General features: G+C 43.5%; 1 protein-coding gene across 1 annotated transcript in view; it reads right to left on the bottom strand.

Annotated features, from left to right (window-relative positions):
* Positions 1 to 17,274, bottom strand: part of mmrn2a (multimerin 2a) — a 30,275-nt gene that overhangs the window by 4,016 nt on the left and 8,985 nt on the right. Inside the window, 8 exon segments of the mRNA XM_018660763.2 lie at positions 362 to 725; positions 1,580 to 2,044; positions 3,023 to 3,217; positions 3,333 to 3,763; positions 6,868 to 7,143; positions 12,355 to 12,435; positions 13,853 to 13,959; positions 15,492 to 15,614. Of these exon segments, the coding sequence (XP_018516279.1) occupies positions 362 to 725; positions 1,580 to 2,044; positions 3,023 to 3,217; positions 3,333 to 3,763; positions 6,868 to 7,143; positions 12,355 to 12,435; positions 13,853 to 13,959; positions 15,492 to 15,614 (2,042 nt within the window).

Here is a 17,274-nt window from a genome sequence, read left to right as displayed (position 1 = left end):
TAGTAGTTGTTTTTTATACTAACTGCAAATAATAGTAGTAGGACATATGTAGTATGGATTTAGAACATGGCCAGTGTTTTGCTAATGAGCTGTTGGAGAGTGATACATCCTTGTTGTTGCTGGGACTCAACAGTAAATTTACCTTTTGATGGTGTTGTATTATATGTACGAGCTCCATAGATTGTGCATGGTACAAGGTAAAACTGAGAGGAGTGAATTTAGCAAGAGTAGAGATTATGGAGTGGGGAAAAAAAACATTACACCATGGTGTTGAAACTGAGGCCTCTGCAGGTTTGATGGTTAAAGTAGAAACTGAGGCTCCTTCTGCTTCATCTTACATCTCCCTCCTGGTAGTTCGTACCTGGCCTGTTGGTGAGCAGTGATGTGATGCTCTGGTTGTGTCCTTTCAGTTGCTCCTCCAGCTGCCTCAGCTGCTCCTTAAGGACCTGGATGGAGTAGGCCTCTTGGTCATGGTTGGGCCACTCCAGGAACTCCAGCACCTCCTCCCCCAGCAGCCTCTCCAGCACATCACTGTGTCGGATGGCGTCTTTCAGCAGAGAGTTAAAGGAGCCGGACAGGTGTACCATCTCGTCACTCAGCTTTTTGTCAGTCTCTTTCAGGCCATAGACCTCGGCCAGACTGACAGTCACTGAGCTGCTCAGCTGGGTCAGCCTGTGGTCCAGAGCCCTGGTCCTGCTCTGCTCTGAGGCTACAGACTCTTTCACCTACAAGATGAGAATGAGAGAAAGAAAACAACCATGTGTTTAGTTTAAGGATAAGGTCAGAATTATTCCATACTTTTTTTGTAACAAATCACAACTGCAACCTCAGATCGACTCTCTGTGTCAGTCCACCTCTCAACACTTTCTAATTTCCCTACTCTGTCTTGGGCTCTCGGCTCCCAGCCCAATGGTTCCCACTTCTTTAAAAGACAGACTCAAAAATCTGATCCAGAAACTGTGGGATGGGTTGGAACAGGTCAGATCCATAGAGGCCCCACCCCACAACCCACAGGACACAAAGGTTCTGCTGCCAATGTCCTAATGCCAGACACCACAGGACACCACCCCCATAGGTCCTGTGTCCATGCCCCAATGGATCAGAGCTCGAGGCACGAAGTGGACTTGAACAGTATTAGGCAGGTCCCACAGATCAGGACCTTTGTCATGTTCCTCAAGACATTTCTGAGCAAGACATTTCATTTTTGTGGTGTGGTGGGAGCATTGTCCTGCTGGGGGAGGCCCTGCCATTGGGGAGTGCTTTTGTCACGCTGTTAAGGTGGGTGATACATGTCAAAGTTTGAACATTGTATTGTAATGAGATGATCAGTGTTCACTTCACCTGTCTGTGGTTTTAATGTTGTGGCTGATCAGTGTGTACGATACAACACCATCAAATGAACCCTTCTTCATGGATAATGAGTAATGAATACTTTTACTTCTTTAATGGATCTTATACTTTTACGTCTTCCTCCACTGTTGCTCAGTTGTCAGCAGTTCTTCAGAGGTTTAAAGAAAAAATGAGCAGAGTAGTGTGTGAGTAGAAGTAGAAAACTGTTCAAAGGTTTTATTATTTATACCTGCTGGAGGCTACGTTGAAGCGCCTCCACTGCTGGCTCCCAGTCGCTGGCCCCATCCCACGGCCCCACCTCTCCCTCGCTGTTCTCATCCAGGGCTAACCTGTTCTCGTTGGCCAGCATCGTCACGTTGGCCACGCTCCTCTCCAGGCCAGCCACGGCGGCCTTCAGCCCCTTGCAGTCGCAGTCTCCACTTGAGAAGTTTTGGTAGAAGGCAGTGTACAGGTAGTCCATGTCCACATCCACCTCCTGCAGCTGCTTGGCGTGCTGAGTCAGGTTCCCCGCTAGCTCCTCCATCCGCCTCTGCATCCCCACTTTGGCTTCCTCCACCTCCAGCCCCGTCTCCATGAACAGGACCTGAGAGTTGCGGGCAGTCTGGTTGATCTGCTTCTCCAGCTTCTTAAAGTCCCGCCTCAGCTGCTGGGTGTCCCCTGAGGTCACCTCCACGTCCTCCATCAGCCCGGTCACCTGCACAACATGTGATGAAGTATTTATGAGATGGTCTTATAACAGATGACTTTCATAAAGGATCATAGTTCATAAAGGATCCCATCTTTGTGAACCTCCCCTTTACAGCTTCATGAGTAACTCTTGATCTTGAAGGTTGAAGTGTGTTTTTGTGTGTATGAGTCTAAGCCACAAAACATGAAAAAAAGGCCCCTGCAGGTTAAACTGAATACTCCCTGTGTTCTGAAGCATCAGTCTGGATTTTCAAGTTGTATTTCTTTCTCTTTTTTTGGGGGGGGCAATTGAGTATTAACCTTGATTTTACTGCTAAGTCCAAGTCCATTACTTTGGTCCAGAGACATCCAAAAAAAGGAAATAACATTTGAGCACACAAAATATTATTTTATAATATCATCTAATAGCTATCCAGTAATTTGTGCAAATATTATTTGGTCCTTAGAAGATTTTGATCAAAAGCAGATTTTCTTAAACAAAAATTGCTGAATCCTACATAGACATAAGTTAAATAATTGCTTTTTAGTTCATTTGTGATAAATTTATTTTTGTTTTCACTGTGAGTTTCTCTGGTCCAGGTTCCAGGTACACTTATTTTTTTCCAGGACTTTGGGCGCTCTAATGATCCCCAGAGGATGGTCACCTCTTGTGCTTGTTTTCTCTTTGTTTCCATCTGGATCAAATTTCCACTTATACAGAGGAAGTATCAACAGGTAGAACTTCACATTAGATCCTGATCCAATCCTCAGAGGATTCACTTTAAATTTTAATGACACCTACAATCGTTTCTCCAGATCCACTATTGATGAGACTCTAAGAATAGATAAATCATGGAGTTTGTTTTTTCTGTCCAGCATTAAGACTGTGGCTGAACACTGCAGCTTCTGTAATTGATTAGTTCACTGCACTTTGCATTGCCTGCAGAGCTCTGATCACAGCCAACAGTGGCTGCAAACAGGATGAATGTGTTTTAGATCGACCCACCTTCACCGTGTTGTTGACCACCATGTTGTCCAGTTGTTCAATGGCTTTCCAGAGTGCCGAGGAGTCTGAGGGCTGCGGCGGCCAGGGCGGAGGCAGGGAAGGAGAAGAGAGGTGGTCATCCAGCTGCATCTCAGTGGTCTGATCCTGGTCCAGCTTCAGTTCAGTCAGTGTGGTGTTCATTGCCTGAAGGCTGACCTAAGATCAGGGACAAAGGCTAATAGCTGTGAGGAGTGTTTAATCATTTTGTCAGTTAAAAATACCAATAATAATAATAACAATTATCATTATTTTACCATGCTTGTTCACTGACCTGCAGGATCTTCTGGTGGCGTTTCAGCTTCATGTCGATGTCGGTCTTGAAACTGGTGAAGTTGTAGTGCAGCATTGCATGCAGGGAGTGCAGCCTGTCCTCCATGTCTGTCCGCTGACTCTCCATCTGCCCCTGGACCTCCCTGATGTGCTGAAACACGTCGTCCAGTTTGGCATGTTCCACCACAGCCTCGTCAAGCTCTGGTTCTTCCGGGGGCTCCGCCTGCAGCTCCGCCTCCCGCTGGCTGCTCTTCAGCTGGGCCACATCGCGGGCCAGGTCCCCCACCTGCCGGCTCAGGTGCTCCAGAGAGTGGTTGAAGCCCTGTAGGATTGGCTGCAGCTGGGACATGACCAGGGCCATCATGTGAGGAACGGGGAGGACTGCAGGGGCTTCTGGGTATGGGAGGGCACTGTCATCCACCCCATCTACTGCTGAATAAAGTCATTCAATTACAATTACAATTTCTTTTATATGAGGAATTTAATGTTGTATGTAGCTCCAAGGAGGACAGAGAGGTTTTTTTTTTCTTTTCAGTCTCTAGAAAACAGAAGATGACTAAATTTATTACTACTCTTCCTCTGGGAAATAGAGTGCTAAAATAAAGACATGATCATGAAACGCTTCTCTCACACCCACACACGCTCTCCTCTCTACTACAAAAACACAAAGTTAATCTTAATTACAGAGCTCACAAAAACACACACATCCCTGGTGAATAATGGCTCCCTGGGGACTGGCAGTTGGTTGTTCTTCTCTAAAATGGAACCAGTACAGTTTCCAGACTGGATTACAAATACACCACAGCCCTCCGCCTGGAAAACCATCCCACAGGGAAACAGAAAAAAACGGCTCCGTTGCCATTTCTGTTCTCTGCCTCTGAAAAAAAAACAAAACACCGCTGTTGATGCTGATGTAGCTGGCTGATACGCAGCGGGGCTCCCACAGAGGTTCAGTGGGCTTCAGAGACAGATATGATACCAGCTGTGTTTCCAGGAGGTGAAATGCTCAAAGATTAGATGAGATTTCACAGTTTGTTTCTGTTGGTTCTGTAGCGGCTGACAGAGCGAAGCCAGAGCACACACTGACCATGGGTCGCCGCCTGTCCTCCAGCTGGGCTTCATACACCGGAGGTTCAAGCCGCCTCTGGGCTCAAGTGGATCCATCTGATCCTGCATGTTGTTGTTATTCCTGGGGTTTGAAACAAACCCAACAGTGCTTACATTTCCTGCTATTTATCAGTCTCCTTACTTTCAGTTTGAACATTACACTCTGCAGAACTATCCACCAGATTTCAGTCAAATCAACTTTTTGAGAACTGGATGGAAAAACAAAACGAACATGGTCTTATCCTTACTGTACCCAGACCATCAGCAGATAATTATCATAACCAAAGTAAGAATAGATAAATAAGTAAAATCATTTCTGGTAAACGTGAGTTAATCGTCAAGAAGACAAGATAATTTTTTAAAGAACAAAGATGTTTCAGAGAAAGTGAGGACATTTTTTGGAAGCTGAGATATTTTTTGGAAAGTGAGAGGAAGGTGACGAGTTTTTCTAGAAAGTAAGGAATGTTTCTCACTTCTTCAAAGAGCTGTTTGAGGGTTCAGACTTGGTTTTAAGGTTTATGTTAGGTTTTGTTTCAGTCTAAGGTTAGAGGCTAAAGAATGTATTACGGGTCCTCACAGGTATAGAAATACAAACGTGTTTGTGTTTGCCTCAGGTCACTGCTGTCGCTCTCCTCTGGAGACACAGTCCAGACACAACCACCTTAAACACACACATACCTCTTTCATCACAACCTGTTTTCATTTCAAGAAACCAAAGTCTCCTTTCCCACATGCTGCGGGGTACAGAGAGGTCAAAGGTCACGGTACAGTGAGGCCACACTGCGACAGGAAGTTCCAGGTCACCTCAGACTCCAGCTGCATGGGGGGGGGGGTAGTGCAGTGAGGGTGCTTGGAGGTTGAAATCAAACACACCCCTGTCAGCTGGCTGTGTTTCTATCTAATGACTGTCAGCGTGATTTACGAAGTCGCACTGAGTCGACTTCCCGTTCGGACAAAACGACGTCTGTTACACAACTGTGGCTCTGTTTGCTTCTTCTAACGTTTTGTTGTAAACGTCGCACTTAAAAAGTAAGACGACACTTTAATGAGCCGTGGAGGGAAACAGAGACAGCACTGCTCCAAACAGGTTAGAACACAAAATAGAAAAAAGAGACTGAAGAAGCTGCTCACTGAACAGAGTCTTCACAGTCTGCGTTAAAGGACGGTTCAGGATTGAAGATGATTAAAGGACTGAATAAACATGGTTTACTAAGGGGAATGTCTCCATGCTGAACAAATATTAATTACTGCTTTCCATTATCTCTCAACACGTGCACTTTGCAGTGGTAACATGGGCATGGGCTGTAACAGTCCACTTCATTCATGGTGGCCGCAGCTGCTCTCTTCTTTCAAAGAAACCTCTGCCAACTACAAGCAAATGACAACAACAGTACTCACTGCTCAACAGTGCTACTTTCACCAGAATGACTGCAAAGCCTTTCAGCAGCTTCACATGGCAGCGTTTCCCACAGCAGCTAAACGCAGCGTAAGTGATTCAGAACAATCCCAGCTCTCTACTGTCGCAACAGGTTTATATTTGTAGAAACCAAAACAAATTCCTTGTACACATGTACTTGGGGAAGTCTGATAAATAAACAACGTGGAACCAACGTCTGTCTGGGAGGAAGGAGATCAATCTAAACACAGATGGATGAGATGGAACATGAGCAGGAGGGATGGAAGGTGTAAAAGAGCTTATATATATATATATATATAAAAACATCAGCATGTTCCTTTAAGGATGATGTAATGCTGACTGGGCACTGAGGTCAAAAGTCATAGAGAACAGAGCACTGTGGGAACTGAGAGCGAGGCTGATCCCCAAACAAGCGCCGTACAGGGCAGAGGAAGTGTGTGATGTAATGCAAATGCTGGTCTGATGACACAGGAGGTATAATATAATGCAAGCGGTCATCTTATAGTCCACCACACACACACAACATATGATACAGAAGAAAGAGAGGATTTCCTGCGTCGGAAGTGTGTTTCTGTCATGTGAGTGTGTTTATGTGTGTTGCTACCGGAGGTGTCACTGCAGAGGAATGGAGCTCAGTGTGTGTTTTTATGACTGATTTGAGCCCATTCAGTGTTATAGTTCCATCATAGGATGTGAATGAGACATCAGGATTAATAGTGAGACAGTCGCCTGCCTACACACACACACACCTTGATGATCGTACAGAGGTCTCTGTTACAGCAGCTGTTTGAGTGTAAAGTCAACACAAACAGCTACAGAGTACAGTTGTACGCAAGTCCAAGTACTGACTTAGTAAAACGTCCAAACTTTTGCACATGCAGACCCTGAGCGTACTAATGTGATGGACCCCCATCATACAACAATTCAGAGATTCTGAACTTGTGTTTATGGAAACTCATACTGATACTCTGCAGTTTGAGATTACAGTTTTCTGTATTTGACCAAAACTCACCAGGAAGATGATGTCCCTGCTGCCGGTGGTATTGTTGTTGTTGGTGGTGGTGGTTGGGGTGTTGGTGGGGGTACGTATTTGTGGCTTGGCGTGACGTGAGATGGGGGTCTGGGGCGTGGCCTGGGTCCCGTGCAGGGTGCGTGGCGTTATGCTGGTTGCTCGGGTAGCTGGCATCGTTCAGCTCGCTCGTGGGCACCTGGTAGTCGTTCTGTTCGCGGTTCGGGTCGCCTTGCTGCTGCTGCTGCTGCTGCTGCTGCTGGATCTGTGCCTGCACATCTGAAACGCACACAGACATTCATCGTTTCCAGAATATGAATCACTGTGAATTTGGTGATTCCCTGACCTTTCCTCTAGACCCACCAGCAGATCAGAGTTTTCACTCAACATCTGCTGCACGGTTCCCAAAAGATAAATCCTACTTATTCGCCTTGTATAAATAATGAATACATTATCATTGAATTTGAGGAAGAGGGAGAACAGGAAGTCAGGCAGACGGGTAGAGGGTGAGACACAGGGGCTGATGGGAAGCAGGCTGATGTATTTGGGGATTTCTCGGCTAAGTTCATTGTTAAATTCTCAGTAAGTGACAGAATCACAGCAGGGACGAGGAGCTCCGTGTCAGTGACCTGTGGTCAGGGTTCATGGCAGAAATACATGAGTGCTGCATCTGCAACACTGGAGATTAAAGAAGCAGAAGGAGGAAGCACTGCAGGGAAATTAACTCTGTTTCCATCGGCATTTTGTAACTCTTTAACCTTTAAGTTTTTCAATCAGAAAAGATAGAAGACATCACACTATATTACATTAAGAAGAACCCTGATTATGCCACATTTACGGGTTTACATTGAAGCACACAAAGTCGTGTCATGCGACCAGTCTCTGTGCTGTTTGGTGTCTGTTCCACCATGTTGGTTCTTCTCTTTTACACAGACGCAGATTCGGCTCTGCGATTACCTCTGCTGCTGGCTTAAAGGTGGAGCAATAATATCCCCCCATTCAGTCTTTGTACCTTGTGAGGGAGCTGGTAGTCTTTGTGAACTAATACAGGGAGTTTATTTTGGTTATGTCATGTATTTCATTTAGAAAGATCCTGCTAACCTCTGTGTTCATGGAATGCACACATGAACATGCAACCACAGGACTCCAGCCAATGTCAATGACCTTGTTAGGCTGAACCAAGTTGTCAGGGAGGAGAGAGGGGAGTGGTTATAGGGGGTTTTGTTAGGTTTGGCCTTAGTTTGTTTCTTCTCAGTTTATTATGTACTTTCTTTCTCCCCTGTCAGCCAGCAGTCAGGTGCACTGGGTATAGAGAGATGACACTATTTTATGTGGGAGTTACTGTGGTGATGTTTAGGTACCCTCTACTGGAGAATGGTAGGGGTGGAGACTGTAGGGACAAGGATGGGGGTCAGGTTGAGGCCAGAATCTGCAGCACCTGTTTCTTCCCTGTGTGACCCAGGAGTCTGCCGTTTTGTGGTTTTTCACATTAAAAACTGTATTTCTGACTGCACTGGTGTGCCCTTTTGTTGTCCAGCGGTCAGCTGCCTTTTTGGGGGTTTTTATCTTTATCAAAACCATACATACCTTTTATACAAAACAACAAGGTGGAATAATGGTGCAACATTCCCGCCTTGAACAAGCTTCGTAAAAGGAGTCGGTGTTTGGTCTGCTGATAAATATCTTGACTAATGGCAGGTCACATGCTATGGAATATAATTCACACATTCTTGTTCCTTAGTTTGAATCCAAACTACTTTGTTTCCTGCTGATTTTTCCTGTAGTGACGCCATAAGTTCACATTCCTTTTGCCTTTAAAAGTGAAGGCAAAGGAAAAAGTGAATTGGGCATTGCACGCATTGCACGCTGCTCTGATTTCAAAACAGCTACAATCATCACTTTTAAAACACCAGTTTATGAAATAACAGTGTGTGAAAGGAGTCTCTATGAATTATCAGCTGAATAATCTACATCTTCCTTTGGCTTCATGGAGGTTTATAGTGAGTTTAAGTTCATTGTTTATCTGTCAGGACCACAACTTGACTGTTCTGGTTCACTCTCACTGCTCTCATGGTGTTGTTTTCAGCTGCAGCTGTCCTCAGAGAAAAAACTGCAAACCTACCTGCTCTGCAGCAAATGGCAGACAGACACAGTTGGATGTTGGTCTGCATTCAGACTGACTTTAACTTGACTAAGAACCAGTGGAGCAGGGGTACTGACTCAGACGGATGAGCTGGGAAACCAACATATTCCAGCAAGGCAATGCACAGACCAATAAAATACATTGAAGTTTTAGCTTTTTACAGCCATACATCCAATTTCCTCAAGTCTCAATATGTTAAGGTCTTGGCACGATCTGAATGTCTCAGCTGTAAAGACTTCAGCAGTGACACCACCTACAATTTCTAAAGGAAATTTATGTTCTCATTAGTATGTTCCATTGTGTACAGGAGGTGGACACAAAGATTGACATACCTGTAGAATTTGTTACAGATCTAATCTGTGTTGAGGTTGTAAAGTTGAGTTTTATTGCATTACAGAGGTGATGACTCATCGGTTGTATTTGAAGGTGTTCCTGTTATTGTGTCCAGCTTGTGTCTGCTGGGCTGCAGTTGTGTTGATGATTTAATTACATCGACTTCAGTGCACAGGAAGTCAGTTCAATCAGAGGCGTGGTGGGAGCGGGCTGTACCATGTCGAGGTGTGTGTGGCCTCTTTGTTTGTCTTTCTTTGTTAAATCAAGCCTGTAAAGGCCAAAGGTCTATTTTAGTCAGAATTCTTTCCAAAAACATCAACTGTTTTGATTCTCAGAGTTTTCAGTGCCACTCATGGTACAAATATTTCATGTACACTGCACGTATGCTTCAGTACTGCAGTACTAGCTGAATTTACCTTTGTCTCCACCAACCTCTGAAAGAGTTTTCCTGGTTGAACAAAACTAAAATGTGAGGCTAAACTGAACCAAACTTAACCTAATGTGGACAACAAAGAAATATTCATGGAAAGAAACTTAAACTTAAATTTGCAGCTTAATCTACTTCATCATCCATCTGTACGATTCAAACATTCATGTTTTCAACCAAACTTAGATACATATGCATTTCCTGTGACACCATCCTAAAAGTTGCAAAGCTTTGATGGAAGTAACATTTAGGTTTATTTTTGGAAACACTGTTCAGTGTGCAGGTGGCACGGTGGTGCAGTGGTTAGCACTGTCGCCTCACAGCAAGAAGGTCCTGGGTTCACCCGGGTCTTTTATGTGTGGAGTTTACATGTTCTCCCTGTGCCTGTACTCTGACTTCCTCCCACAGTCCAAAGACGTGCAGGTTAGGTTAACTGGTGATTCTAAATTGATTCTAAAGGTGATGAATGTGAGTGTGAATGGTTGATTGTCTATATATGTTAGCCCTTTTTCTTATGACATCCTATCAGCAGGACAACAATGTCAGAGAAAACACAGTTATAAAAATGACTTCCATGATCTCGTCTGCCACCACCATGAGGTAAGGTTTGGTTTGGTTCAGGTTCAATAGTTATTTGCACAGAGCTCACGTTTTCAACCCCCCACCCACCTGTGCTGTGCTGAAGTTAAAACAAACAAACCAATTGCCTACGACCTACATAAGCCTCCTGTTCACTCTCCTTCCTCAGCTCGTCTCTCTTCCTTCACTTTATTAGGTCACAATAACATTAGTTTCATCTGCTATCAGGCTGCTGTGACCTCTGACCTCTGTACAGTTTAACAGAATGACTCTGATAACAAACCCTCATCAGGACAGTGACGTACTCCCCGCCTGTCAGCGTGTGAGTCACTGTGTGTTTACAAGTCGAGGATGTGGGGGGTGGGGGACTGACCTTCGTTGTGGGTCCTATGGGAGCAGCTCGCCCACACCCTCTTCCCTGGGGGCAGGAGGGTGGAAGGGGATGGAGGTGGGTGGGAGTGGTTGGACCTTCTCCTGACCTGAGCTAAGGTTTATCGAAGCAGAGCGTCTCTCTGCACTTCACAGCTTCCTCGCTTTGTTGAAGAGGCAGGAATGAGTCAGAACACTCCGACACTGTTAATGCCAAGAGACTGAAGGGTGTGTGTGTGTGTGTGTGTGTGTTCCCAGGCACAGAAGCTGAAAGTAAAGGTAACTGGGAGATAAAGAAAATCTGATCTGATTTTAAAAAGCTGGATTGCAGATAGATGTCAGGTGGATATTTTATTCCTCCTCCAATATAAATGTTCAAGCTTGACTGAGGTCATCTCTCTAACAGCACACTTCATGAAAAGTCTGAAAGTAACTTAAAAAGTTCATCTTTGCTCCAGGGGACTGCTGTCCTTTGAGTAGACTGCAGCCACACTGACAGAAAACCACCAGATGAAGCACTGTCAGTCAGCTGGCCCACCATTTTGGTTCAGACTAAAATATCTATTCCATGGATTGTCATAAAATTACGTACAGACTTTCTTAGTTGGAGGACTGTGGATAAATTTTCACCCTCACCTCAGTAATAATTAAAGTGGATCTCTGAGAATATTTTTGCTAATCTGATATAACAATAGGCTTTGTCTGGAACCAATACGATGACAAACAATGAGAGACATCAGGGAAACAAGACCCCGTGAAGGCTCATTAAATGCTGTTGTAATGTCAATTACAGGTAGGTAGGATTTACAGGAGTACTTCTGACTGAGAAGGAGGATAGTATTTGACTCTTATTTACATGTTTATACACAGAACTTTGTGTGTAAGTGGTTTTTATTTAAACCAAACTCAACATTTAAAGATGCACTACTGTGTCAAATCGGATTTGGCTGTTCAATATGAAAATTAGACTGTTCATAACCATGAAGTTGGCATATGTCATATGTCATGAAATGTTGCTGTACCATGGAGTGTCTCTCCTGCTGGGCTGCTGACAGTCTTGTCAGCTGGTGTTAACTCAACATAACATTGAAAGTTTCAACATTAGTTGTAAGTATCCCCCCGGCAGGCATGCAGTTCTCAGCAGGTAGTCAGTTCTCGGCATAACACCTGACACCAGAGCCGAGAGTATCAGTGTTGCCAACAAAAACACACTGCCCTGCCTCGCACTGTCCGGAGTTGCTGGGCCCTCCGTTTCTATCACCGTCTTTATACTTCCATCAAAGTCATTTTAAGACAAGAGGCAACTAAAAAAAGCAAGTGGACTCAATGGATGCATCAACTTTTTTTGGGGGGCTACTTTAATGTTTAGATTCTTCACCAACACCTTTAGGGATGTGTCTCATTGGACCAGATTCCCAGAGTCGTAAAGAACTATCCTCAGAGACAAGGAGAACAAAGAGTCAGATAGTCCTGCCCTAAAAGAGCCCAGATTTCAACATTAAGGGTCAGTCTGGGACAATGTGAAGAGACAGGGGACACAGAGACATCCTAAATCCACAGAAGGACTGTGGCAAGATGAAGTTCACTTTACTTTTTGAACAGTACTTTACATGTGTGGGGAGGAGCGGTGTAATCATACCTGGAGTACGGAGCTCTGCTGTCTCTGCTCCAGATCCTCCAATCAGAGCCGAGCTTTGAGAATCCAGCTGAGGATCATGGACTGTCAGAGACAAACACAAGAAGCTTTAAACAGAAACATAGGAAAGGCGAGTTTATTTCTGTAACACATTTTACACACAAAGGCAATTAGAGCCACTTTGAATCATGCATTATTGTTGGCAGAAAGTGTTTTGGAGAGACCTGAGAAAAGATCATTACATGGATATAACCTCCTGGAAATTAAAGCAGGACTAGTTTCTCGTAAGTTGTGCTGGCAGACACACAGTATGTTCTTATTCCAGAGTTTCACAAGTTGTGAAATGTTCACACTTAGTTTCACTTTGACACTTCAACCACTATAAAAATTCTCATCATGATCAGAGAGAGGGGACAAGGACAAATCTCTGTTTGGCTTTGAGGAAGTTTTCATTGATAAACTCTGAGTTTCAGTACAAACAAAAGAAAAAACTGAGAACAGAAGAGAGGACGTCCTCCTTAAGAAATCTGATAAACATGGCAGTTTCCCGCACATACACACAAACAGAAAATCTGGACTAAATTAAGTTCCTGAGCGACACACCAAAGTTAAGCTGTTTTTGTAAATGGATTAAAAATAGAACAGAGTGAATGAGGGGGAAAACCAGAGCCTCTATTCAGAAACATACTGAAACACTAAAGTACAGTGTACAGGATCCTTCCTTTCACTGTTTAAAAGTCCTTTCACTGTTTAAAAGTCCTTGAGGACATTATTTGTGCTTTACCCCCAACTCTTTGTTTAGTATTTCTCATTCATGTTGTCCACTGCAATTTCCAACATTTTAGACATGGCCTGAAGGCAACACGATTGTGTGTTGATCAGGCAGCTTTTTAAAAGAAGCAAAGTACTGTATTTTTTAACTCCACTACACTTATCTGACAGCAGCAGCTACTATGATTTGGAATTGCCTTGGACTGCTGCACATCTCTGTGTCTCTTCATTGATATTATAACATAGCTACACTGATAACACACAGCTCTACATCTCTAATTTTCAAAAAAGAGAGACCTGATCTAAGACAGCCAAACCCAACCAGAACTGACCTGAGAAGAGTCAGACCTGAACCAAGGTGTGGTCAGCCCAAACAGACCGGAACAGAGAGAGAACACAAACAGCAACAACAGCTGGTGTTTGTTTGTGGGAAAGTACAGATATGATTAATATGATGCCACTACTACTACTACTACTACTACTACTACCACTGCAAATAATAATAATAATAATAGAATCCTTTTCACTTCCTGCACCAGGCAGATCAACAAAACAACGTCACATCAGCGGTCAACGTTCTGACCTGTTAAATGAATAAAAATCAAACAAGTGTGTTATTGAGTGCTTTGACGTGAGATGTGGAGCAAGGAGACCTCTGCCCTTTTTTGCTTGCATCCATGGTATCATAACTACTGTTACCACAGTGACAGTGATGCTTCTGCTGACCTACCTGTGTCCTCACAGTTGTCTCCTCCGTGTCCTGGACAGCAGCGCCACTGCAGAGCGGTGAGGATCTTCTGCTTCTGTGTGTAGACCGGCCGAGTGGACAGCTTGTACCTGTGCACACACACACATACTCACACTTTAGTAAGCTATAAGTACTGTTTTCACTGCTGAGGACACATTTGTTTGAGTCAACATTTATAAAAGTCACTACTGTGGCTTTGGTGGTGCTACTTTAGATGTGTTTTGGTCTGTACTGGACTCAGTTTTCACACAGCCTTGACAAATCCTACATTTTTTGAAGGCTTTACGTCTTCTGATTCTATCTGTGCACTGCATGTTGGGATCTTCATATCTTTGCAACAACTGTTGACATATTGTAAAACTGGTTCAGACTTGTGGCTGTGGCTCCAGAGTGTTTATCACGCAAAAGATCCAATAACATCCCTTACATTCCCCCTTTTTTTTAAACAAGGAAAAAAACATAGGCAAGGCATAATCTGTAACTTTGGTCCAGCTGCTCTCAAAATTCACCTATGACACGTTCTGTTGACAGATGAGGTACATTAGAGAAATCTGATATCAAGGAGAGTCTAGTTTCGATCTGACAAAGTTCAACAGTGAGGATATTTAAATATAAAACTAATCTATTCTTAATGATACAGCTTCACCGATTATGATTATTATCAGACAGTTTGTGCGTTGCATTGCACCAGAAGTTGCAGCACCAACTTCACAGACTCTGCAGCTCTCTGAACGAGAGTTAAGTATAAGTTGTATAAGTTCCTCGGCTTGTTTATCTGATCCTTCAGCTGATGTTAACACGAGAAAATGTGGAAAATCAAATTTACAGTTAATGAGCTTTTTAAATGAGATCAGCAGGATGTTGAGACTGTGGATCAGATTTCAGGAAAAGTTCCAGTTTCTTAGTTTGGTAGCTTTATTAATTGTTCCTGTCAGTTCTAACAACATTTACCTCAGAGGCTTCAATAAAGTGATGTTGGTAGACTCCAGCTCTACATCTAAATTAAACTTCTCCAATACACTGCACTTTATTCTCCAAACATTTTCAGTAACCTCAGTAATCTGGGAGAGTTATATTCTACAATTTCCTGGGAACCTGTGAGGAGGAACAAAATAATATTACATGTTATTTTTTTTTTGCAATTATTTCCTCAATTAATCAATTGATAGTTTAGTCTAGAGGTCACAAGGTCATGTCTTCAAAATGCATGTTTTGACCAACCAGCAGTCCGACCCCCAAAGATAATCAGTTTACTGTCATTTGGAACAAAGACAAGCAGCAGCTCCAAGCATTTGAGAAGGTGGAAGCAGCAAATGTTTGGCAAAATGACTGAAACAAGGGCATCAAACCTAAACTGAAAATCCAAAATGACACCTAGATATTTAAATGTAATCACTTTCTCAATTTCCTCTTGTTCAGTATTGATTATGAATCTATCCAACACTTTTTCCTCCATGAAAATAACTCAAAATGGCAAGTTACTGGTGAACTGAAGAATCTGTGAAGTGAAAATGTAAGATATAATTCTGCAGGACAGACTGACCTGCTGAGGCTGCCTGAGCTGATGCCACAGACCAAACTCTTAAGATATCTTTAAATATAGGCATTGTTGTATACTCACATGACCAGCTGACAGTCAGGGATCCCGCTCGGACAGGGACTCTGAGACTTGATGGTGTACTTCTCTGTTCCACACACCACCGCCATCGTTACCAGACGCTTCTGCACAAACGCACACCAGTTCCTGCACAACACACACACACACACACAGAGTCAGGATACTGATGCTGTGTGATAACAACACAGTGTCTCAGGAAGACGGATGGGATCATTCAGAGGGCCTTCAGGACACACACACACACACACAGTCTTTAACTGCTGCTGAATTTGCGTGTTTGCGGTTTGTTGTGGCCTCTGTCCTGTTTGGGGTCAGAGGTCAGAGGTCAAAAATAGTGTGCCCTCCTCACTGACCACCAACAGTCACCTTAAAGGTGCTGTATGTATGTTTTTCCTATTGCTAAAACATTAGCATTAACAGCTGTTTACTTGCCAAGAGCTTCAGCCATTGTAGCATTTACAAGACAAAAGGTTAGAACACTCCGGGCAGTGCTACTCCTTCACCCTCTCATGGTGGACTGAGGGCAGACTGGATGCTACAGTGACTCACTATTGAAAAGATGGTGTGGGGTTAGCTTGTTAGCATAGTAACTTCAGTAAAAGAAGCAAAACAAGAGTTAACATTAGATTTCATTATAATGAAATCTGATGCTGAACTCACAGTGTCTCTTCTAGACTGGTAAGTAAACAGCTGTTAATGCTAACAGTGGCTATGTAGCGATAGCAAACTCTGGGTTTATTGATGAAAACCTGCCAATGAACAGAGGCCTGTACTACGAAGCAGGATTTGCAGTTAGCGAGGTAACTTCAGGTTTAACTCTGGGTTTTCAGTCTTACGACAGTGGTTCACTTCTTATCGGGGTAAATCACCATGGTAACTTACGCTGAACGGCTAACCTGCTCCGGGCAGGTTAACTTCAGACGATCAGATCAACACCTATCGACAGTTCCAGTCTGTTATATCTTCACACATTGTTGAATATTTCCCGCGATTATAAGTGATCATATCAGTCAGATCGATCTCAGACATTAACTCTCTCCTCGCCTCTCGACCTGCAGCTATCAGCGTCACTTTTCATATCACATTAGGCACCTTACTCGTGGTTCTGACAACGCTTTTAACTAACAACTCCGCCTCTTTCACATGAACGTGCTCGGGAAATCCAGTGTTGACTTAATGAGTTGATAACCAGACTGTGGTTGTTTAACAAAGCCAGATAACGAGAAGATATCCTGGGTATGTTGAACTTGTTTCGTAGTACAGGCCTCAGGTCAGGTTTACAGAGTACGTTACCACAGTAACTGGTCCCCAGGTCAAGTGATGTGTGTTTCTGAAACTGAAGACAGACTTTCCCTCGGGTGAACAGCTGAACCCTCTTTCTGATACAGACCCTGGGGCTGTTTTTGTTAATGAACATTCTATGTTTTGGTGATGCATGGTTTTCACTAAAGAGCACCAGAATATTTTTATATGCAATACCTGAATAAAGTACTGCTAATGCATTAAAGTCAGGTCAGTTTATTTCTGTTCTCTCCTGCTGTTAGAGCTGAAGTTAACAACTGTTGTGACGATTTTAATGCTTTTTGTGTGTTTAAGTTGGCATGGACTTCAGGAAGCTGTTTATTTTGTGTTGGCTGATGTCCTGTTTGCTTTTGTTCTTTGCAAAAAAATACTTAATGCCCTCTCTGTCTAATCTGTTCTGGAGCCAACCCTGCGTGGTGTCAGTGCGTTTGTTTACCATTGTAATGTTGATGTTAGACGGTTTGTCTTGTTACTTCCTGTCTGT

Source organism: Lates calcarifer, linkage group LG16_LG22 (assembly GCF_001640805.2).
Source record: "Lates calcarifer isolate ASB-BC8 linkage group LG16_LG22, TLL_Latcal_v3, whole genome shotgun sequence".
Classification (NCBI taxonomy): Eukaryota; Metazoa; Chordata; class Actinopteri; family Centropomidae; genus Lates; species Lates calcarifer.
The sequence above is the reverse complement of the archived record's forward strand: the minus strand, read 5'-3'. Positions and strand labels throughout refer to the sequence as shown.